A 25216-nucleotide genomic window follows, 5' to 3' on the forward strand; every position below is an offset into this window, starting at 1 on the left:
TACAACATTTAAAAATAAATAATGTGGATAATTTCAAACTCGTTCTCTTGGCAGCGTTAGACTGAATTTGTTTTGGGTGTTCCCTACTAACCTACCCTCACCACTCCGTTCACTCTTCTAAACCACACCCTCGAGGTGATGCGACTTGGACTGAACACGTCAGACTAGAAATAATTGTCAGTGGAAGGGTGTGTGTCTGCAACGTAGTTTGAGATTTTCGGCCCTAACTTGGCACACTGCTATCCTCCCGCAGAATGCTGATTTTAAATGCGCACTGAACACAGTTGAACCAAGCCTGTACTCACTACCCACCAACAGCAGGCTGATTGGTTTAAATTACCACGTTTGGGATGTTTTGTTGGAAGACGCTGAAGAGGAAACGTGATAGGAATTTTGCTGTTTTCTAATAATAAAAAGAACTTCTTTATCGCTCTACGCACTGCCCACAACGCTGCAGTTGAGGTACTTCAAAGAAGCTTTTATTCTGCCCCTGGATTTTAAAGTTTACCGTCGCCATGGGGGATGTGATTTCGAGCCATTTGGACGAGGGCAAGCGTGGGATGATTACAGGTAAAGAAACGCTCAGGTGTATGGCGCGCACATGAATTCAACCCAGCAGGAACAAATTATAGTAGAACGTGTTCTCTCACGGTCGGTCACAATACAAGTTTGAAGTAATATTTTTGGCAGTTTTTCCAGAGTTCACGAAGTTTAAAAGTTTTAAGCCTGTCAGGCATTCGACATTAAGTCTCTTAGTCCTTTCACGCTATAGCAGATTGTATATGCAGCGCTTCTCTCGAATCTGCTGTAGAGATGAGATTTAAACTGCTTCGACTTTAAAACCAGAACACAGTCATAACAGTAGAATTGTGATGATTTTCACAACCGACTGCGCAACAATACGTTAAATTAAAATAATCAGTCAAAGAAAAGTTGTTAGAGGCCATTTAAGTTTCTATTTCTTGGTTTTCACCATATTGGTCTGGTCAGAGAAAATATCCCCTCTTCCAGCAAACTGATACGAAAACCTCCACGCATCCCCAAACATAATGATTACTCTCTAACCACTTTTGGCAGAGTGAAAACTTTGTTAGCTAAACAGGGCTGTCGGTCATATTCCAATTTAAAACAAGTGTTGCTCCAGTCTTTTTCCACTTTTCCAAACAGTGTTTATTTATGTGATGTTCTGTGTGAGAATCTTGATGACTTTGCCTATAGTGCCTTGGTAAGACGAGAAGCAGGTTGGGCTTATAGAATTTCTTATTTATGTCTTTCCACTCTGTGGTTTCTCTGTCTGCATGTGGAGACTTGTTCTCCTTCTGCTTTAGGTTAGAGATCTTTACTGGCTGCTGCTCACTTTAAAAATGCTCAGATTCCCATGTGGGAGTTCAAAACAGGGTTCTCTTTTTTGTCTCATTGTAATCACGAAGAAGTACACATTTCCTTACTTAATATAGGCTGTAATGATAGAAGTGTAGGAACACACTGTTTAGAGCTCTGGTGGAATGGAGAATGGAAATTGAATGACCAGCCAAGCATCATAAGATGTCAGGATTGGTGACTTTTGTGCATAGTGTGTGTGTGTGTGTGTGTGTGTGTGTGTGCGTGTGTGTGTGGTCTTTCTGCTTATGTAATAACTGTAGTCCCTGTTTCACTAAAGGAATCTAACCTTTAGCCTTTTCACTGCCAAAGACTTCAGCAAAATACATAGGGAAAATGACAATCAAATGTCTTGATCCCCTTCTCACATTAATAGTGTGGGGGAGAAACTGTTCTCATTTAATACTCTTTTAGCCTGAAAAACATACTGTAAAATATTTATTCTATTTTTTTTTGTAAAATTAAGACTGTCCTCTATAAAATGTTTTAGGGTCTATTTAAATGAGAGCTCTTATTTCCAGCTGTGTTGGGGAAAGTTATAGACATTCCAGCTTTACAGAGCGAGAATAACACTGGTGAAGGAAACTGTTCAAAAATGTTCAGAATTTCAGCTCACTCCCAGATTCTTTTTCCATAACTGGCCTTTCTGAATGGTACACCAAGCTCAGAATACAGGGAATGTGCAAGGGAAAACGTCTGCCTATCCTTGTGGCTGGAAATTTGGGATCACCTTGAACCACCCAAGCATCCCTACCCAGCACATACATGCTTTAGTATGGTCAGAGATAGCGGCGATGGAGTCTGGATGTGTGTGTGTGTGTGTGTGTGTGTGTGTGTGTGTGTGTGTGTGTGTGTGTGTGTGTGAGTGAGTGAGTGAGTGTAAGTGTAAATGCCTTTCTCGATGTGTGGAAGCCTATCTTGCTTAATCTGGGAGTGATCAACCATAACACTGGTCCTGGGGTAGATGAAAGGTAGTGTTGTCTGTCCTTTATTTCTTACAGACCAGTCTTTGTCTGCCTCATCTCTTACAGAAGCCTCCTAAAGAAGGCTCTTAATGGCATAACCCAGAGACTCTTCAGGACAAGAACAAAGCAAACACTCGTCTTGTGTGTCTGTGCTTCACCTTATGGGATGATAATTCTTTAGGCTCCTCAGTTAGTATTAAAATGAAGTGGGGATACATTGATAGAGGCGTCTTTAATGTCTGTGAAACTGGACTAGGACCAGGGTGGTGATTACCTTAACTGTTCATGTGAAGTATCAAAGTTGACTTGGTTTTTTGTTGATAAATGTTAAGTGCTATAATTTCTTCATCGTGGTAAAGGTTGTCCAAGGCTCAAGGCATCACGTCTTGTTAGAGAGTTTGTAGAACATGACGATGATATTCAGATTTTGAAGCATAACCTAATCCAAGGGTTTTACTGTTAAAATCTGCAGTGTCTCCCATTTAAACCACTCATCAAAACGTGATTAATGTGCACTGTTATACCAAGATATATTCTCTATAAACTATTCACTAGAAACTATTGTCCATATATTCAATATGAAATAAGTAAATATGCAGAGAAACCTTTGGACCTTTGGTAACTAAACCAAGGTTTTAGGGTTTCTTGTTCAGTTTGATGCATTTGACCTGTAATAGCCCTATGCCTTTCATTATTAGCTGGGCAGCAGGTCAGAGAGGTGACTTGAGTCTTTAACACAGGAAATTCCGCACAGGACCTTTAGACCTCCGTCATAAACTCAGCTCATTAGAGAGACCTGGACCAAACAGGTATGAGCATGTTCATGGCTTCATCAAGCGTGGAAGAACGTCCTTAAGTGCCCTCTCTCCTCACACACACACACACACACACACACGCACACGCACACGGACACACACGCAAATTAAATGTAGCATGGTGTGTATCATTGTTGACTGATTTGTTAAAGAGTGCTGACTATAGATGTGGATATGTTTGGGAGAGAGGGTTGATCAGCCTTTCTCTGGAAATGATGTTTTGAGAGTAGGTGAGGGAGAGAGAAATAAACAGGAGAGAGAGAAGGGCGACCAGGGTGGTTCCTCACTTTATGCTGCCAAAGCACATTCTGTGTTCTGTGGTGGAGGATGACACACAGGATCAGCTTTATACACACACACACACACACACACAGGTGTCCAGCTCGGATTAGAGGAGAGGCACACTGCTGAAAGAGTTGCCAAACTTTTTAGTGCCATCAGGGACAAGTCAAGAACACTGAGAAATTAAGAAGAGGAAAAAATGTACAGTATGTATGTTCGCCTACTATTTGTGAACTTGCACTTAATGCCGAATAACTGGATACAGCCCAGTAATGAGAATTTCTTATACTTAAACTCTGATCTGTATGTGTTTGGAGCCCCAGAATGAGAGTAGTTTTTCTGGTAAATTCAGTGTGATATTTAGGTCTGACTAAAGGTGCATGTAGTTTTGTGTCAAAATATCCATGACGAAGAAGATACATTAAAATGAGCTCGGTGCATAAAACATTCCTCAGCCGTAACAGTTTACTTTTTGATTGTGGATTGTGGAGTCTGGGAGTCCTGCCCTATGTTTTTTTTTTTTTTTTTAATGTCTCCAGATTAGCTGAGACAATCACGGTTCACATCCCATTAAAAGTTTCCTCTGACTCAACAGGAACAAGAGCAGACCACACACTCACAACCTTCACTACACATTCACATCTCATAGTTTAGTCTAATGGGCTCTTGTACTGACTCCAACCTTCAAGTTAGCACATATACAAGCCACCACAGTCTCAAGGTGTGTGTGTGTGTGTGTGTGTGTGTGTGTGTTTGCGTGTGTGTTTTAAAGATCTTTTCTCATGAAACTTCAGTGTACCTGTAAATACCCCCCACCCTCAGGTGAGTTTAGTTTTGTTAGACAGATGTGAACCCTCATCGTTGTCCTCAGAGATACAATCTACCCCCATGCAATGTCCACCACTCAAATTTCCACAGTATTTTGGAAAGACAGTTTCTAGTAGTTAAAAGTACATATCTGCAGTTAAGGATGTGTAAGATGGCATTACTATGACTTAAGGAACTTGTTCAATAACTTTCTATTCTTGTGAATGCCGTATAACAGTCAGTAGAGTACTTAAACATACACTTCTGTTAGTGCTGCTTTTGTCACTATATGATTTGACAAGGCACACGCCCACATATGCACACAGATGATTCACATCATGTAGGCTTGGTGAAGCAGAGAATGACAAGATACTGTAATTTACACCTTTGTTTAAGAGCAAACAATAGCTACAGAAAACAAGTTGGGAACACTGACTCTTCTTTATTAAAAAGGAATTAATGAGAACACATTGAGTTGACTTGAATCAAATTGGCGTTCAGCAGTGGATTTAGTCAGTTTGGATGAGCATTTGATGAAATATGTCTCATTATTAGCACAAATCTTGCCCTGTAAGTCTGCTGTGTGCCTCCCGTATACATTGTGAACCTTCCCTGTATTAAGCTGACGGGGCCAACAAAGTACAACGGACAGGACTTTGGGTGCTGTCATGCTTGTGTGTTTGTACAGGTCCAGGAGTTTTGTTTGTGAATTTTTTTGATTCATAGCATTGTTTGTTATAGACCTTGATGCCTAAAAATAAAAGAGACCGTCATAACCTTTTCATAGCGGCTGTTCTTTTAGATAAGTTCATTGAGAGTGTAGTCATGTGTTAAGAGGATGTCACTCACATTAGTCAGGACTCCAGAGAGACACGCACAACCTTCCCTTGTTTTCCTCTACTGTCAGATCCATCCTTCCTTTTCTTCTCTAGATTCCTTTTCCTGTAGCACTTGCACCAAAAGCGGCACATAAGACATTCACTGTAAACACCAAACTTTGATTGTTTGAATGTCAGTGGAGAATTGGATATAGACCAAGAATTAGGTTTTTTTTTTATTTACAGGAGGAAATGCTACCACAAAGCGAAGGGAAACCAAGGGAAACTTCTGGAAATAAGGGGCTTTCAGACACGTCCCACAAAGGAGTTGTTGGCAGCCCTACAATCTGTTTTTTCCACACATTCCTGAGTCATATCAGAAGTCTCCAGTGGGAGTATGACTTAATTTAACAAAAGGGCTTAACCTGAGACACTGTCCCAGGCTTAGACTGGGTTATCCGTGTTTAGCTGGCCATAGACCAAGCCATAATAGTTTATCAAACTTTTCTTTGTTTGCTCTATCCAACTCTGACATTTAAATATGCTTTTATGATAAAATTTGGTCCTCCTGAAGTCAAAGCTCGCTTGTGTCTATGCAGCTGTATTAACCTGCTATCCTTTGATAGGGGCAGTTTTCACTTTATAGCAATTATCTGTTTTTCATGAACTGCTGATAGGCTGTTTCATATTTGCATATTATTCAGCACTACCTCCATGTGTCTGTGTGGGTGTGTAGGTGTGTGGGCGTGTGTGTGTGTGTGTGTGTGTGTGTCTATGACTTGGAATGTTTGTGTGTGTAGGCAAGGTGGTTTGTATGTGTCTATCTACCTGTCTTTGTGTTTAGGCATGGCGTTTAGTATGTCCGTATTTGAGGAAAGTAATAGCTTTGCCCATATCAATAACTGTAATGTGATTCAGTACATGTCAAACACTCAGAGAGGCGTAATAAACTGTGCGTGGAGGGCTAAAGGGGCTCCCTGCCCTGTGCCTGACTGATCCACTGTCAGCAGACCATCCCCTACACGCTCCATCTCTGTCGCTGCCAACCAAGGAGTCCTGGATCAAATTACCCTCTTTAGAGGAAACAAACATTCTTTACATCTCTGTGTGTATGTGTGCTCTGTGTGTGGTTTTGAAGAGAAGAAACTGCCATGGCCTTTCTTCCAATTTTTCTGGGTTTTTTTTTTTTTTTTTACTATGTTAACCAACAGCCCAAAGCTCTCATCAGTCAAGACAAGAATCGCTAAATCTGCCCAGACCTAGCAAAAAGTATTTCTACCAACGGAAAGGTTACGTTTCGTTCCTCATTATTATTCTTAGATGTGCCTTTTTTTTTGATGCATATCTATTTGTATAATGTGTGTTTCTACAGCCCGCACCAGAGCCGTGTTGGATGAGTTTGGGAAAGTGTATGAACAGCAGTATGCAGTGGCTCTCTTTAACAGTGTGCGTTTTGAGATAGAAGGTGGTGGAGGCCCACAGTCACAACTGCTACACCGCAAGGTAACGATCCAATACGTTCTGGACTATCTGTGGCTTTCTCTCTTTACCTTATTTCACATTTCCATTTTTTCTTTGTATCCACCTGTCTTTTTTTAGAAGCAAGTATCAATATGATATTATCTCTATCATTCCATCAGTATGTCTCTTTTACACCTTTGCTGTAAGCATTACGTTTACATAAGAACAAGCAAACTCATGTACACATGCAGCCATTTGTCAGCCTGTTCTTGGTCTCTGTGTTCTTCTTGATTAGACGTTGGCCTTGTCTTTTCCTCTCCCTCAGCCTATTTTCACATTGTGGAATCTTTTTGCCCGTTTCTCTCCCTGTGTTTATTCATTTTTTTTTTTTTTGTCGTCCCTTTGTTTAAATGAAAATGCACAGAGAAGTACGGTAAATTCCCAAAGCCATATGGTCCCATGGTAACGGTTTTCTTCATAGAATCAGTGGAGGGAAAGTAGAACACATTTCACACATGAGTTAAGAAACTGTAATGGCTGCCTCATGTGCGCTAATGTACACACACACACACACACACACACACACACTCTTTGATTGAGTCCAGTAAACTCACAGTTCTCAAAGACTGCAGATGCCACAGCCCTTTCAATGAGGAAACGTTCTTAACGAACAGAATGAGCACAGACAGTACAACTACTCTGTTTCACCGCAAATTCCTCACCATTAGGTTTGGACTGGTGTAGAACACACGGCATCTTCCACTGGGTGGGAGTCTTTCTTAGGACAAAAGTAAACAGTGAATGTCATTAGTATGTATGTTTAGTCACTTCAGGACAAATAAGGATTGATTAAAAGGAAGGCCCCATATGTTAATCCATAACCCAGTGTTAATGAAGCTGCAATGCGTGGTTTAACATACAGATGCAAAACTCATTACTTTCCATCACAGTAAGCAGCACTGCATTCATCATCTGCTCACATCAAACAAAATGCACAAACAAGCATGCTCCTAGACACAGTTCTTGGAAAGTTAAAAGATCTTTCCCTCTCTTGGACTTTTTGTCTCCCCCTAACCCACCTTCCTTCCTTGTTTTGGATTAAGTGCTTGAAGTCATTTGATCTTTGTGAGCGGAAATCTGACAACATTGTGGGTTGGCCCATGGTCCAGCAAACACTTCATGGGAATCATGTGCTTTCTCTTTAGATCTGCTCCACTATTTGAGTTCAAAATATGTCAAGATCTGGCATTATGTTATGACATCAAAGGTTTTTTTTCTCTCTCTCTCTCTCTCTCTCTCTCTCTCTCTCCCTCTCCCTCTCCCTTTCTCTCTCTCTGGAAGTGCTCTTTACATGTAGTAATGTTCAGTGTATGAGTATGTCAATAAACAGGGATAAACTAAAACCACAGTCTGTTTTAACTCTGAGCTCTTGTCCCTGCTGATTCTTTCTGGCCTTTCAATTTTCTGGGCATTTCAGGGATGAGAGTTACTTCTATTTTCTGTATGGTTTCTTCACTGAGTAAGAGTAACTCCCAGCTTAACCCAGAGAAACAAAAATTCTAGATTTTGACCATGAAGATGGTTAAGAAACATTATTCTGCACCACGCAGCAAACATTAAATAAAGCATTGGAGAGTTAGCTGGAGAAGTTTTAAAAAAAAAAAAAATCTTTCAACAGGATCCCCTGAAAGACAAATCCATCTTCTCTGGAGGCCTGTACCAGTACCTTGAGGAGAACAAGAAATGGCGTAACCGTTTCCTTTACGTGGCTGAATCCTACAACATCAGCTTCTATGAAAATAAACAGGTGAGAATAACTGGACAGAAGTCTACTTTTCCTTTCCTCACAGAACTGGCACCAACTTTACAAAATTATCGATTTTGTGTGTAAGTATGACACGACAGTTGCTATGACAAACAAAATTGTTGTTTTCTCTGCACTCAGGCTCACGACAGAGGACTTCAGCCCAAGGGAATCATCAACTGTGCAGGATACAAAGCCTTGTCCTCCATGGAAGAATATTTGGAGCTAATCAACAGCAGCCTGCCAGGTGAGAGATTTCTTTGGTGAATGAAAGAAGGGCATGGATGGATGGATGGATGATGAGTCAGAGAGCGGGAGGGAAGGAGAGGGTCTTTGAGGGTGGAGGGTCTCTTTGTATAAAAGTGTGTGTATAAATGAATAAATGTAAATACATCATTGAATGGGGCGCAGTTCAAGGGAGGAGCTGGACTGGTATGAGCCTAACCTTAACCTAAGGTTAATAAATGAATAGCTGGAAGGTTTGGTGAATGTATGTATGAATAAACAATTGAATGAATTCATGTGAGTCAAAATTGTGCAATGCTCATCAATGGCATGGTTGTAGTGTGGCGTACTGTCTCTGTTCCTTGAAACGTGTGCCATGGCTGTGCCATTAGAGTCTCAGTTCTAATAGAGATCTGTGCTGTGTGTTGTAGGACTGAAGGCCAAAGCCAATAGCTCTCCGTTTCTGAAGACTACCACACGCTTCCCTCTCATCCTCTGGCATCCATATGCCCGACATCACTTCTTCTGTGTGATGACTGAGAAAGAGCAAAAGAAATGGCATGCCGTCTTTCAGGACTGTGTCAGACACAGCAACAATGGTGAGCAGACATCCTGACATATACACCAACAAATACTCATGATGGTCAAAATTCTCTCCTATACATACACCAACAAATACTCACGATGGTAAAAATTCTCTCCCACACACACACACACACACACACACACACAGGTAAACCAAAATGTTCTCAGCTAACATGCCAAACGAAACAGGGCGAACATGCCAAACGAAAGCTGTTTGAGTTTTTACTAGGAGGGCACGTGTTCTAAACACCGCCTCTGGAGTGTCACTTAGGTGAGCTACACCCTGTTAATCATTCCTCTCTATCATTGTCATTGTTCAAAATAAGAACTAAGGTGTGTGTCAGTGCATGAAAGTTTGGATGCCTTTGAAATGAGCTGGTGTCAATGAAGACGACAGAAGTGCATTGGAATTTATTTTGGATGTTTCCTGCCTTGGTAATGCTGTGCGTTGATCCTTCTAGCAAACCACTTTCATTAGAAATAGACCAAAATATTTCATACCGTTGTTGTGTTGGTATTTGTTTGTTTACCAGTCTGTATATTTAGTCAATTGTGAGTATATTTACTTAAAGCAGAAAATCTTAGTTTACGGGTTTCAGTGCTAAGGCACATGTTCATCTAACCAGAAACGTTGTCTGAAATCAATACTTCTACATGACTTGCACTGACACCCAGCAGTCATTGGCTTTCATAAGACATTTTTTCTCTCCGTAATGACCTGCATGCTTATGCAAAAGCTCACGGGAACGGCCACTTCAACGTCTGCAACATAAAGAGATGTGTAAAAATGCTTTTTAAATGACTCTCTTTTTAAACACGCCATACACTGAATGCGTTTCCGTCACAGGGAAACAGCATAACGTACCTCATGACGTCACAAAACGTGTCTTTGCGGCATATTATAATCCAATGTAATGTCTCATTTTCCGCACAAAGAGGGTTCTTGAAATCTTTTTTTTTTTTTTTTCATAGAATGTTAGCAAACATTATTAGCTTAATACTGAAACAGGAGCTGGTTGGAGATTAAATTTTCCCCGCAATTGATTGTGCATAAAGAACGATGCTGACGACAGTTGCTCTCTGAGTAATTGCTATGAATGTGAATCACAAGTGCAGACTTGTTTCAACTGCTCTGACACAGAAGAAAACTCAGAAAGAACCCATGGCCTGGGACAGCTCTGTGTTTAACAATAATTTACGTTCTAAAAACCATATCATCACCTTCCCATAATACACTTTGAAGAAGAATGGTATTAATTCAGATATTACCCGTCTAGACGTACTAGGGCATCAAGATTATTGTTATGCAGAATAAAGTGATGAAATGATGCATTTCACAATCAGTGGCCATAACATTGCTTTAAATGAAACCTTTTGTTGTGCATCTTGTCTGTAATTGTTGACATGTACACTTAAAGGATTTCAGGGTGTTTCTTTTGATATTGCATAGCCGGGCTTTACCACAACCTATCCTGAAAGGCTTTTCATTAAGGGGCTATAAAGCTTTGTCTGAGTCTGTTTTTTTTTCTCTCTCTCTCTCTGCAAAATTAGGAAACTCTTTATTTCATTTTGGCCTGTCTCCATATTCATTCAGTTTAGTCTCTTTCTGTACCTGCTCTGGCATGCTCCACAGGCCTCCAGAGACTACCCTGAAACTTTCCATCTGGTAACTGGAACACTCATTTAAAGGAATGAATAGCTGAGCTGCTCTGACTCTGTAGTCAAGAAAAAACTGGACTAAGATTGTAAATTGTAGTCTTGAGGGTTTTTTTTTCTTTCTTGAAGAGCTCCCACACCTATTTGAATGCTAGCTCCTTCTTGTCGAGGCAGTCATTTCAGTACATCTTGTTTCATTAGCCATGCATTTTTTCAAGACCTTCCTGTTCCAATCAGTCCCGTGTCTCTTGTCTGTGTGTGTCTTTTATCCCTCGGCTATAACCACCCTTTCTCAGCCTCTCTTTAGCTGTTCTCTCATTCAGCCCACCCTCCTTCCCTCTCTCTCTTTCCCTCTCTCCCTCTCCTGACGGAAAACAGACCACTTAATATCAGACCACTATTCAGAGCAAAATGAATGGCTTTACGGTGGGAATCTCTCACAGAGGCTTGTTTTTGTCCAGCCCAAGGTAGATGCGCATCTCCACCCATTTCCCCCAGATAAGCCTCACTGATTGGTAAGACACTCCTTCATCTAGTGAATTTATGTCCACGAGTCCTCCCACCCCTCCCCCATTTCCCCTTTATGTGAGTCTGTGGCATGGCTAAAACAAAGCATCTGAGGTGCTCTACTGGAAGGTATGTCCAGGGAGATTAGAACAGTATTATCCAGTTTTGTCTGACGTTGGCTAGGGATTAAAACTTTTAGCTATTTCCAAATTTTAGCCTGCCACTGATGGCACAAATACAGCTATGTCAGGTGAGTGCGCCCACCCCCGAGTTAAGCGCTTTGGCTCTACCTGTAAAATGGTGCTCTGTAAATTCATTTGCTTACTTATGCATTTGTTCAGTCCTCCTCAGTTAAATCAAGCCTGCTACTCTCTCCTCCGCTCTGTGAAAAGCAGATTTTCACAACACCACTAGAAACCTTTAGGAGGATCCTTAGTGGTCTCCGCAGTGGTTGTGTAGACCATGAATAAGTCTTGAATTAGAACTGCAGGTTGGAATAAGCAGCTGGTTTGGGATGTTTACACTCTGCCTATGGGATTGTATCTACTATTAATACATATGGTTTGGAGGAAATGACATTTATGTCAGTTTTGAAACCAAAGTTGTGATGATGGAACACAACTGTATTTGCTGCCAAACGAATACGTGATGAGAAAAGAACAACTAGAAATGCTTTATCATGTTTTGCTTTGGTATCCTCAGAGGAGGAACTTGGACTGTAACTGTTAATCACCTCTACGTTGTTGTGTGTATTGTTCTTCTGCCAAAGGACTGTATGTTCAAAGCTACCTGTGAGAAAAGATGAAGTTCACAAAAGACAGTTTGTTCTCTCTGAAGTTCATAAACACAGAAATGTTCTGTATAACACAATGTGGAGGACAGAGAACTTTCACCCTTATGCAAAGCAGTGGTTTTACAGCATTTGGTTGCTGTTTAAAACATTATTGCTGACAATTCTCAAACAGGATATCTGGTAGGTGATACATGGTTGAGCACAACTCAAGTTATTCATGCTGCTGAGATAAGTCAAACCGCAAACACAGATGTGAGCACTTTGGGAATTAGTGTGTGGGTGGACAACCTGCCCTGAAATAAGTCGTAATGAGACATTAAACGGTCAAAAGTGGCAAATTTTCCCAGTTATACCACAAGCAGCTACTACATACTGGAAAAGCATGGATTTGATGGTGTAATTGTCATAATATGTTATTACGCAAAATGTATGAGATACCTTTTGGCTTATACTTAAACGTAAGGACTGCCAGTTGTTTTGTTGTCAGAGTGTTTTGACTCTCTGAGTCTTCTCTCCCTGGTGATGATACGATTGAATTTTTATTTAGTTGTCACCTCTGCTGCCACACCTAGAGATGACATCATCAGGGTGAGACATTTAAGGACATGTTTACTTTTCACATTTTTTCACATGCCATGTCTTCAGAGAAGAAAAATAACAGCATTATGGATAAAACTGTATCATCTTTTGTCAGTTTGTGGTTTTGTGCGACACACAGGTGTATGCTCCAGCCAAACAGACTGCGCCTTGAGGTTCATTGACGGGAGGCAACAGTTGCTTTTCTGGAACATTGTTAGTGAAAAGCTATTTGCACATATAATAGTAGGGTGTTGAAGAGTACATTATATTGGAGATTCATTCAACAATCAAACTGCATACTTTGTATTAATGCCTTTGAGCATTTCTGAGGGACCATAAAGATAACATTCATGTTGTTGTTCAGTGTAACTTATTCAGTCTATATTATATCCCTAGAAATGCTTTCATGCAGTAATATTATTGTATTATTACATTCCATAATAACTGAATACCACTTGCCTTTGAATTATTTCTCTAAAGGAAAGTTAGAGCTGTCTTGCTGGTGTAGTTCTGTGTCTAGCTAAGTATTAACTGGGTGTCACTGACATACTTTACTGTACAGCATTCTCACTATCACTTGAGCTCTTTATGGGCCCTGACCTTCCCAACAGGGGATTCCAAGCCACGGACACATCCCCAGCGTCTCATTGGAAGTCAGAACATGCCACTGGCTGTCAGCCGCCCCTAGAGCCCAATCCATCAACCACCACCCCCACACACCTACACCCACTCTCACTTCCCTACCACCCCCCCCCCCCCCCCCCCCCCCCCCCCCCCCCCCCCACTACTGAACAGGGCTCTGGGGCACAGATACTGCAGCCTGGCGGCCAACTAACTGCCTACTAAACCAGGAGAGAACAAAATGTATCTAACCTACCAAATACAACTGCAGCCTTACTTTCTGTTACCATCAGAATATTCAGCTGCACTGGTAACACTACGTTTTATTGCTCCTACCCAGTGGGGAGAGAAATTACTACCTTACTGCTGTTTTATCTCTAAACTGACAAAATAATCCACCGTCTGTTATACTGCTGTCACTTCTCTGCATTAATATGGAATGGAGAAGGATAACATTCAGCATTTATCCTCAGTATTACTCTTACCTTTGCACAACTGTTAATACTGTGTGTGTGTGCGCGCACGTGCGTGTGTGTGTGTGTGTGTGTGTGTGTGTGTGTGTGTGTGTAAGAGAGAGAGAGAAAGAGAGAGAGAGATTAAATCAGTTTAAAAGTCCAGTTTACCTATTGTTTCAGTGCTGTGTAAGCAGTACAGCATTAGGTTCATTACTGTTTTATATACTCTGTTCTCTTAAGAGTGCAGTTAAATCCTTTCTGTTTGCAGCCAGTTTGAGTATTATTTTAAGATGCTCAGAGATATGATGGTTCCATGTGGCTGAAGTCTGAAGTCTTAGACACAATAGGAAATTGTGCGATAATGGTCTAAATCTTTAACTGTGCACGTACAGTACGCAGTGGTTGAAAAGCCCTGGGAATTGGCAGCCAAGGGAGTCACAGCCAACCACTGAGCTGAGATATGGCAGGGGAAACACACTCGCTACAGGCTCCATATTAAACACTACCACATGTTCTATTTTTACCCCATCCTGCGCCGGCAGACTTTCTCATGCCGTCCACTCTGGTTCAGATCTACTCACTAATTTCTCTCCTAAATGCTAATTCACCACACCCCAGCTCTAAGCACTGCATGCACATACACAGACACACACACTCTCACACACATGCCAATACACTGAAATTATATTTACTGTTACTTCAGGAAGGCCTGTTTTGGCCTTAATGTTTTAAATGTTAAATTTTACTTTTCTTGACAGTACTAACTGTGAACACACTAGCAGTATGCTACCGCTGTCCGCATGTGGACATTGATAGTGACAAAGTCCCCATAGTGTGCACCAGACACACACAATAACTAAAAATGACTATGTTGCTGACATGTGCATTCAAATTGCTCTCATGAGAGCTACGCCAAGAAAAACGGGGTAGTTCCCTTTCTCTGTCTTTGTTTCTCTGCCTCTCCCTCTTTTTATCTCCCTCCCTCTCTGTCTCTCTGTCTCTCTCTCTCTCTCGAAAGGGTACTTTTTTTCTTCAGCTCTGTGAGACTCAGTGGACTTCCTGCTCCTGACAGCAGTAGTCTGTACCCCTCACCACTCTCTCCCTCAATCTCTCTCTATTCCCTTCCTGTCTTTGTCAAAATCTGAGTCACGGCTGTCTCACAGTTGAATCACTGAAACACTCACCGTCACACTGCACAATTGACGAAAAGACATTGTTTTCATACCCAAAGATAACTATCTGTTGGTATATACAGACTTTGAAGACACAGAGTTTCATTATTTTCCAACACGCAGAGTGAAATACACACACCCACCCGCAGAGATGCGTACGTACGTTTGTGCATACACACAACCATGGCCCTACACAAACACTCTTTCAATCAGCAGTTCTTCCTGTGTTTTTCATTCTGCTGGAGCTTATGTGTTGGCTGGATGTTTGTGCAGCTTGTGTCCAGTGGTTTCCTGCTGCCTCATATGAGACTCTGCTAACCAGAGCTTAGCCACATTTCCTGCTGGCCGCAAGAGAGCCATCCCCTAAGGTCATCTTCACTCTCCAAAATACGACCGGTTAAAATGATCCTGGCTGCCTTTCTGTTTCACCCAGCTCACAACTGTCAGAATGCTACCTATCTGTGTTTACTTCTCTTTGTCTGAACACGCACAGGTATTTCAAATTGATTTCTTTGCACGTTTCTCGATCAGGTGTGTATAAACAAAGTTTGATCAAAAGAGCCTCTTGCACATGAAAATCTCTCTTCTGTAGTCTTTGCTACCACAAACATTTTAGGCATGTATTTTTTTTCCCATTAATCATTGGTAGCTGTTTCTATTTTGTCACAATGTGTAGATAGACAAGCATAATTCTGGACTGATGTGTTAAATAACAATCAACCCAAAGACTCGTTGCCTTAAAACCTCAGTTTCCTTAGGTCAGAAACTCTATCTCGCTCTTCTGCGGGTAACCATGGTTACCGCAGAGGTTCTCAAAATGTTTTTTGTTTTTTTTCTATTTTTTTCGGTGCATTTCCACCGTGTTGGTGTGCCAGCAGAGCCCTGTTAGACTCTGGTTTGGTTTCTCAAGCAATGCAGCCATACGATACTTCATTGCTCTAGGTTGAGGGACTTTTTTTCCCCCCTCCTTTTCTATTCTTACTATCTCTAAGTCAAAAAGGAACAAAACAATTTTTGAATTAGTCATTTTAGGAGGTCAAAACAATTGACTGAGTCATTGCTCTCTCTCTCTCTCTCCTGGTCTTCCGTAGGTCTGTCAGACGATTACACAGTGTTGACCCCCGCATTCACAGACTCACTGCGGCTCTACAGACAGTCTAAGGGTCACTATGGTACGTGGGACATGATGTGCGGAGAGCCACCACAGGTGAGTGGAGGAAAAGATACGTTTCTTCCCATGTCTGAAGACCACCTCTCTCAAAGCATACATGCGGCTTCAAAGTTATCGCCACGAGAGTGCTTTCCACACTGGCAACACTTAGATGCGACTGATAACGTGAAGAACAGATTCAAGTACAGCTTGAGAGCTTTCTTGTAAATTGACAAGACTGCATAGAGTCATTAAAAATCCCAGAATTTCCGTGATAGAAGGTAGACAGTGAGAGTCTTATAAGGACAAGATGCAGGTTGAAGGAGGAGCAATAAAAAGCTGCCCCAGAAACAGGTCCTCGGGATTGGCACACACCATCTCTCCTTCTGCCCCCCCCTCCCCCCTCCTATCTTCTCCTCCATTCCCATGGGTGGAGTTTCCACAGAGTGAGCTCAATCCAGTCTTTGTGCTGCAGTGCAGGTGGGAAGCAACCCAAACACAGACTCAGGTGTGGCCCTAAAATGGCTTTACTTCTCAATGGGTCTCTCTCTGCTCCTTTCAGTTCAACATTATTTCACTTCTCTCTCTCTTAGCAGAGAGCATAATCTCTCTCTCTCTCTCTCTCTCTCTCTCTCTCTCTCTCTCTCTCTCTCTCTCTCTGCCAGTATACAGCCATGGAAATCACAGAAACCCAAAATGTTTTAATATATTAATCTTACAGAATGTGTTAAGTTCAGTGAAGTGAAAAGTTTGGTGAAAACTATGTTCAGTAAACACTGCACAATCCACAACTAGAAGAGGCCTGTTGGTTGATCATCTGATTGATGATTTTCAGTTAATCATTTTTAATTAGACTGTGGGATGTAATAATGAGCGGTAGCCTGAAGTTAATTCTTGACAGAGTGTTTTTCACAATGTATGCATGAGAGCCATCAGAGGAGTAGCTGTAGAGTAACCAAAAGAGCAATGGAAAATAACTACAGGACACAATATGACTGTCAGTTCAGATCCCAGAGAAAAGAAAGCGTGTTTTACAAACAGTTTGCTTTTAATTACTGTGGCAGCTGTTCACCAAATCCAATAAGGAGAAATAATACCCAGGTTTTGTGTGCAGTAGAATGGCACTTCCTACAGTGCCGCTGCTGATTTAATATAGTGGTTATTTACGCCATGTTCGTCTAACGTCCTGAAGTCAACTCTCAAACATGTCCAAGCCAATGCCCGCGTTAAGGTATTGTAATAGAGTTGAGTTGTCATCTGTGGAGTGTGTGCATGTGTGCTTGCACACTGTTCTTTTCAGTTCTGGCTCCTGATATCTCTAATTCAAATAACCCAGAGTGAAGGCCTTACCTGAGAAGGCACATATTCATTTGAATGCAATGCAAAATGGTATTCATTCGAAACATGGAATAGGGGCTGCTGTGCACCCTTCCATACACAGAAAACACTCTCAGACCACCTTCTCATTTTGGTGGGGTCATACACACCCAGTGGTAAAATGATAACAATTAATACTCTAGTGATGTGAGTCAAGAGTACCTGTGTGTCTGTGTGTGCGTCTGTGGACTTGTATTGTACTTCCAAACAGGGAGGTGAAGGAAGGGAGAGAGCAGTTCCTGCAGCTGTGTGTGTGTGTGTGTGTGTGTGTGTGTACGCGTACGTGTGCACACCCATACACACCTTGTTATACGTTAAGTGTATGCTGGCTGAGGTCCTGTGACATTGTTCTGTGCTCCATCTCTTACTCAACTCCCTTACTTCACTCTTAGACTGCTTAGCCAAGCTTCTGTCCCCATCAAGAGCAAGCTGTCACACTGACAATGAGTCAGAGAGAAACGCACTAGGGTATGAATAAAGACTCTGGCCCCGCATTGTCAGTATACCCTGGGCCTGCTTTGACTCCCACCCGCCCCCCGCCCCTTTTTTAAAACTCATGTTGTGTGTGTTTTCTCTTGCGTAGACACACCCTGTCCTCTTATGAATGAGGTGTCTGTGTTTTAATAGACTATTAGCACTGGTAGTTTTAACATGTGAAGGGTGCTGTGGGAGGAGAATAAAGTACCTATTGAGCTTAGGTTTACTGAAAAATGATGGTGTGTGTGTGTGTGTGTTTGTGTGTGTGTGTGTGTGTGTGTGTGTGTGTGTGTGTGTGTGTGTGTGTGTGTTGGATGCGATTGCCTCACTTCTTCCTGCCTCTGCATGATGGGGTGTCTCAAATCAATACATACATACATACACACCGACACACACCCAACACACTAGAGTTCACTGTCTGTGCATGTTGTTATTGCTACAGGGTGTTAGCTCCCTGTTTTTGTTTTCCTATACAGCCTGGGGGTAGGGTTGGCCCACACCTGGCCATTCCCCTCCGTTCCCATAGAAACAGTGTAGTGAAAGAGTAGTTGGGGGGGGGGCAGGCACTGGTCCACACTGATATAATTATTATGCACTATTTGGTTCCATGATGGAACTGATGGGACATTGATAATGCACACTGTAAAATCTAAAAATTAATCTTGTATGTCTAAACTATCATTTTTTTAAAGCAATTTACATAAATAAAATTGTTTTATACAGTGTGATAAATCCATAGGGTTTAGAATAAAAGATGTTAGCTCATCCATTTACCTGCTGTCATTACTCTGCTCCACTTACAGCTGTCAGCTTTGAATAAGCAAATCTCCATCCTGTCACTCTTAAGTGGACATTTTAGTGCTCACTTGAAACAGCAGTCATAACTCATATCAGTCAAACATTAGCACCATATCTAAGATGCCCATTCAAGGGTCTTTGTGTTTGACGTGTTTTGTGATGTTGTAGGTGGGGTCGGGTTTTTTTTTCTATTTTGTTAGTTCTGCGTGTGTGTGTGTGTGTGTGTGTGTGTGGGGCGTGTGCTGTTGTCTGGGGTGTTTTTGAAGAATGGGGTGTTAAGCCGAGTAGATCAGGTGGGCTTTACGCTGCACAGGTGTGTACAGGGCAGGCCTGTGTTGTTTCTTCAGTCTCTGTCACCTCGTAATACACGGACTAATGAACTGCAGAAAACCATACGAACCTGCATTTGTATGGGCTGCTATTCACTGGCGCCACACGCTGACGGGGTTTCTGACAGGGTTTTTTTTTTTGTGTGTGTGTATGTGAATGTGTGTGCCAATGTTTGTGTGTGTGTATATCTGTGTGTGTATGCTTGGGGGTTGCGGGTGTGGTTTGTTTGTTTCTGACTCAGTGGGGAAAATTGTAAGAAACCATTAGTTAACTTGCTGATATCAGCAAGTGCTGTTTTACCTAAAGATGCTCCAGATACTGTAACCTCTACTGTAAAAGGGGGGTGCTTCATCCTAATTTTTTTTATTCATTAATCCTTGTCACGTTTGTGGGATATTTTTGTGTGGTATATATCATCACAACCCCCCCCCCCCCCCCCTTCTTTAAATATATGGTGAAACAGACCATAGCTTCAAACAAGCATACGCCTATGTGGTCACTGACAACTAAAACCACTACTATTGCTGTTTTTGTCATTTTCAAAATGTAATCCAACACTTCAAAGGCTTTTGATTGCATAACAGTGTTATGTAATAATTATAGTAATGTAATATTTATGTTATGGAAACAGAGCATCTCATACTGTTATTTGTTCAGGTTTTAATAACCTGCCACTGTGTCACCAAGTCTGGAATCATAGTCTTAAAAGTCATCAAAGATATTGATGCAAATCCAACATGAAGTGGTCAGCATTGGCTGACCTGCTCATTCAAATGATGTCAGTTACAGACTGTGGAAGAACTGTTTCAATATTGCGTAAATTACTTGTCGTTCAACAAACAAAGAGTGAGAACAAGATGCGGTCTTGTAACCACATGATTAAGTATCTCTCGCAAACGATATTTTCGTGTATGTGCAGATTTTGGCAAACTTGGTAATGGAGACGCTGCATCCTGAGCTACGAGACCTGATCGTACCGCGACTGAAAGGAAAAACTCAACAAAGACAGAGAAACTGGATGCTGGTGGGTGCCCTGTTGAAGAGTGAATGCTAGACTTGCAACAGTCTAAAAATCTCTGATTTTCAAGATTTTCAAAGGGGCTTCAGAAATTCAAGCTTGCCATATAAACTACTTATACTGTTTAATATCATCATTGTAATAGGAAAGCTTGTATTGTGTATGTTTGCTGTCGTGCTGTGTAGCTGTCTCTCTCTCTCTCTTTTTTTTTTTAAATCTTAATTACTCCATAGTAGCTGTAATAAACCAAGAGTATGTTTGTGTTTGTGTTTTCTGTCAGATTTCAGATGCAGTGTACAGGCAGGTTCTGTCTCAGACCAGGGCGAGGTACGAGGCCCTGGTGCAGGTGTGTGAGGGACAGCGCCCGCTAATGGAAGCTTCTCTACGAACAGACATGGATCAGATCATTACCTCTAAGGAGCATGTTTTTGGAAAGATCCGGGGTAAGGGAAAAAAAAAAAAAACAGCCCAGTTTTTCTCATCGCTCCCTCATCAATTCCCTGTCATACATTCACAGTGCTCTGGGGTAACATATATTATATTGCAAAGTATAATGTCAGTCTTTGAAGGTTCAATGTAATATGTAATAATGATAGTTTTCAAGAGAAGTCTTCCAGAGAACAGGTGTGTATGTCGTGATTCATATCAAGCATGGGAGCTGTATAGCTGTCAGACCTGTTACTGAACAATGCTTTGTTGTTATCTTATTGCCTTAAATGTTAGACAGGATGCTTTGCACAGGGGCAATTCAATGCCATTCTCAAGTTTCACCCAGCAACCTGTTCAGTTTATTTATTTGATTTTTTTTTTTTTTTTACTCTTCTTCACTTATCACTTGTATGTATCTGTTTTTTTTAAAGCTTTATCCTCCCCCATCTTTCTGTGTTGAAGAATAAACGTTCAGTTACAGTTCATTTAAGCGACTGTAACCTGAAAAATTCCAGAATTTGCCAGTCTGCCTGAAAGTAGACTTGGCAGGGACAATGCTTGAACAAGTGAACAATTGTGGAGAGACTGCATTCCACAGGCAGCACCGGTAGCAAATTTCACATTTATCATAACCAGTTAGTTTCCAGGCAGTAGTCAGTAGCCCACACAAATGGAATATGCATGTGTCTTAATGTGCCAGTTTTTTTTTCCGTGAGGGAAGATATATCATATTGTGATAATATGACAATGTTTTGGCTGTTTGCTCAGGGTAGTTGCCATCTAGAAGCCAGTGTTTGTCCTGTGGTTAAACGTTTACATGGTTATTTGAGTGAAAACGTAGTCTTGAAGTTCTTGTTTCAGGCTACAGCCAGACTAACAGGGGTGATGCAAGACACCATATTTCTTTACGAATCTGTGATCTTTTCTTAATACGCTGAGCCACTCCACATATACTTCAGAAGAATCTTTAATCCTCAGAAGAACTCAGATATTTGTGGACACCTTTGGAATAAATATAATTGCGACTCCTTTGACATCTCTTGTGAGAATATATCTTATCATAAAATCCCTACCTTTCATTATCACACAGCACTGGTCTCACCCAAAGCGGAGCAGCTCAAGAGAACCAATGTGCAGCCCTACATCAATTCCATCCTGGAGGCCCTGATGGAGCCCACAAGCCGAGGGTTCTCTGAGGTTCGAGATACTTTTTTCCGTGAGCTGGTGGCGGTTAGCAAGAACACACTGAACGATGGAGGGAAGAAGAAAATGGCAGAGGTGAGGGTCATATTTTGAAATGTTTTGAAACATGAGAGGACCACAGAAATAGCCTAAAGCGAGGCCCTGTGTGAGCCTTATCATTTCTTCTTTTTGGTTGTCCGTCAAATGGATGTCAGTGGATCAGTTAGTGAGCTAGATACAGTCAAGTATACTGTTCTTGTTCTCTGTCTTTAAGTTATAACATCTCTCTCTCTCTCTCTCTCTCTCTCTCTCTCTTTGGCTCTAGCACATGGACAGGATCTCCATGCTGGCTTTCCATCCTGTGAAGATGCAGAGCGCATATGAGAAAGTGGAGCAGCTGAGTCTGGAGGGCCTGCAACAGAGGTTTGATGTGTCCGGCCAGTCTGTGTTTGTCCACAGAGCACAGATCCTCATGCGAGAGGTCAGTCTCTCTCTGCTCATCTCCCATGTACAATCCATGTACTCTAACACTAGTGAAGTGACTATTATAGAAAAGCCTAGACTAAGCAGGTCATCTTTGTGTTGGTGACACAGAAGAATAATGGTTGTCTAAAGTTTACCTCTTACAGGTTATATTAGGTTAAAAACACTAAGGGAAAATTACAGTAATATTTGCCATGTTTTGTTGCTGGTTGCACACTCTATCAGATGATACTGAGCTATATATTTTATATATACTATATATTTTATCAGCTTAGTATCCTATTGACTGTCTTACTAATTCCTTAGTTAGTCTAAACTAGTCTTTTTTTTTTTATCCCTAACGATATCTATCTTGCCTTTCTGTTTTTGCTGGATGCTGGGTGACCTATAGCAAATGGACAATGCTGTGTACACATTTGAGCAGCTGCTGAAGCAGAGCCTGGATGCCAGTGGAGGAGAAGACCTCTGTAAGACCATTCAGCGCTGTCAGGATCGAGTCCTGAAGGTGAGTCGTGGCTGGAAACAGACCACCATTGGTGGAGGTAAAGGGGGCGTAATTTTATCATTCTTCGATTTGCATTTGCAAGATGCCTTTGTCGGCAGGTGTAGTGGGGTGGTAGAGGTAGGATCAACACTTTGGAATGCAAAGCATGCATATATTTTAAATCATTGTTCATCTAGAGAATGTCAAAGTGATAAGTAATTTCACAGCGGTTCAAATGGGGATTTTACTACCATGATGTTTTTGTGTCTTAGTTATGGGATAAGTTCAGAAAGTGCAGCTTTGTGCTTTAAAAGGCTGCTGTTGGGAAAGACCATTTTGAAACAGAGGTGCCTACATGTTGTTTGTTATTGAGGTATGGCGCCATCTACTGGAAAACTACTGTAAATATTCATCCTCTGATACAAACATACACCTCTCCATTGGCAGATCTAAGATTACATGAAAGCTGTAGGACGCAGACATCAGGGCTTATTTATCTCGTTTTAATTTGATTTTTTTTTCCTTTTCTTTTTTATCCATCTGCAGAAATACGATTATGACAGCAGCACCGTGCGTAAGAAGTTTTTCAGGGAAGCTCTCCTGCAAATCATCATCCCTCACATGCTGAAACAGCTCTCCCCATCCTTCACCACGGTGAGGAGAGAAATTTTCTGGTTTTCAGTCACCAGTTCATTCTGATCATTTGATATTTTTGTCCTCATAATCCATCTTTAAGTTATTCACCTGCAATATTTGAGGAGACAAAAAATTAAAAGTTGATTGGTACAAATGCTCCACCCAGTGGTTGAGTCAGAAATGACCTTCTCTGGTGTAATGTCAAATGCTGTCTTCCTCTGTTACTTGTTTCTGTGTTTTCTCTCTCTCTTTAACTGTGGCTCTGTCCATGTTTGTATGATCAGGATCTACCAAAGTTCTCTCTTTAACTGTGACTCTGTCCATGTTTGTATGATCAGGATCTACCAAAGTTCCAGGAGCTCATTTTTGAGGATTTCTCCCGCTTCATCCTGGTAGAGAATGTCTTTGAGGAAGTGGTCCTTCAGTCTGTCATTAAAGATATCAAGATGGGTGAGTTTACATTCACTTCACTTTTTTAGTTGTAATAAAAATCTTGTGACTTGACCAGTCTATTGACTTGAATGCGTACCGACTAACCAAACAAGTAACCGCCTGTGAGGTTTATAATTGGCCGTTGTTTTCAGTGCTGTTTCTGCATCAGTAGTAAGAGATCACGTTCTCTCTCTATTCTATGTAGCTGTGAAAGAAGCAGCAGTTCAGAGGAGACACAACCTCTTCAGGGACAGCATTGTCCTCACCAACAGTGACCCCAATCTGCATCTTCTGGGTGAAAACACCATTGACTGGGAAGGCCAGTTAAGTGGCGTGGAAACCAGAGACAACACTGACGGGCAGAATAAGAAACGGAGACAGATAGTCTCCATGATCCAGTTGGAAGGGATGCCGCTCTTGCCCTATGAGTCGTGTCTGGAGGTGCCAGGGGTAGAGGGTATCCCAGAGGAGAATGAGGGGCAGGATGAGGATCCTGGGTCTTCAGACGAACCCTGCACCCCTACAGAATCAGCGTCCATCAAAAACCCTGAGTCCCCAGACAGTGTGCAGGAGATTCGTGCATTGATCAACCCTGTGGTTGAGGTTGTAGTCCCCAACAGTGAGAAGGAAAACCCACTGCTAACCAATGGGACGGTGGAACTAGAGGAGGTGGAGGAGGTCACCACCAGAGTAAAGAATTCGGTGTCAAAAGGCGACACTAACGGTTTGCCACAGGATGAGAATCACGTGAGTCTGGAAATCGTCCACAGTCCAAACACGGCGCAGATCAAAGAAGTGAAGGAGAACGTGTCGGCCATTGAAAGCGCTATACAGGAAATAGAGATCGCTGTGCAGGAGAACGATTCAGAGCTACTCGCTGTAGATTCAGACGTTGAGATAGCTCAGCCTTCCACTGACTCCAAACCCCATAACTATGATGATAGCGGTTTCCAGTCTCCAAGCAATGAAGCAGCAGAAGAAGAAGTATCGCAACCAATCACAGAGCAGCTGGATGCAGAGGGTGACGCAGCTGATCCTGACCATATAGTGGTGGCACTGTAGTAAGGAGAGGATAGAGTGCACATGACAAAGACAGGGAGGGAGGAAAGAGGAAAGGAAAACCTACATAGTGTGAGTTGGACATTGGATTTTTTTTTTTTTAACTGTTTCTCAGCATGACTTTTTTTGGGTTACGTCGTAGCAGACCAAGTCAGCGTCTTTTTTTTTTTTCCCATTCTTTTTAACTGATGTCAGTCCTCTGTTTCCTTACTGCTTTCATTTAGACTGTTCACCAGATTACCATGCATTCATTATTTATGTAACATATATGATTCAATTCCCTTTTTGTCTGCGTTCCTATAGATAGGCAAGACCTCAGTTTCATTTGGATCTAATTTTATTGCTTTTCGTTAACATTTCTTACCCACCCACCAGCTTGTTTTGTCTCAGATATCACCTCTGTCTAAACTGATATCATACACTGATTAATGATATT

The 25216-nt window shown here is 41.7% G+C and overlaps 1 protein-coding gene across 2 annotated transcripts; it reads left to right on the forward strand.

Moving 5' to 3' along the window:
• The first annotated feature begins 273 nt into the window (after positions 1-273).
• On the forward strand, positions 274-24916 carry niban2a (niban apoptosis regulator 2a). Of its 2 annotated transcripts, XM_030768945.1 has the most exons (15): positions 274-570; positions 6440-6570; positions 8207-8335; positions 8474-8579; positions 8989-9156; positions 16017-16132; positions 19977-20081; positions 20356-20518; positions 21595-21782; positions 22012-22167; positions 22561-22674; positions 23200-23307; positions 23628-23739; positions 23927-24411; positions 24508-24916. In XM_030768945.1, the coding sequence occupies exons 1-15, from the start codon at positions 516-518 to the stop codon at positions 24781-24783; spliced, it is 2412 nt and encodes an 803-aa protein (XP_030624805.1). In that variant the 5' UTR covers positions 274-515; the 3' UTR covers positions 24784-24916. The 2 variants fall into 2 exon arrangements, with proteins under 2 accessions (XP_030624805.1, XP_030624804.1); XM_030768944.1 differs by having other exon boundaries at positions 23927-24916.
• Positions 24917-25216: the final 300 nt, after the last annotated feature.

Source organism: Chanos chanos, chromosome 3 (genome assembly GCF_902362185.1).
Source record: "Chanos chanos chromosome 3, fChaCha1.1, whole genome shotgun sequence".
Taxonomy (NCBI): Eukaryota; Metazoa; Chordata; class Actinopteri; order Gonorynchiformes; family Chanidae; genus Chanos; species Chanos chanos.

Excerpts from the sequence above, each read along its gene's own strand:
- niban2a (XM_030768944.1), top strand. The coding sequence starts at position 516 with ATGGGGGATGTGATTTCGAGCCATTTGGACGAGGGCAAGCGTGGGATG. Across the intron at positions 571-6,439 it reads CAAGCGTGGGATGATTACAG|CCCGCACCAGAGCCGTGTTG; the intron begins GTAAAGAAACGC and ends GTGTTTCTACAG. Across the intron at positions 22,168-22,560 it reads CACAGATCCTCATGCGAGAG|CAAATGGACAATGCTGTGTA; the intron begins GTCAGTCTCTCT and ends GGTGACCTATAG.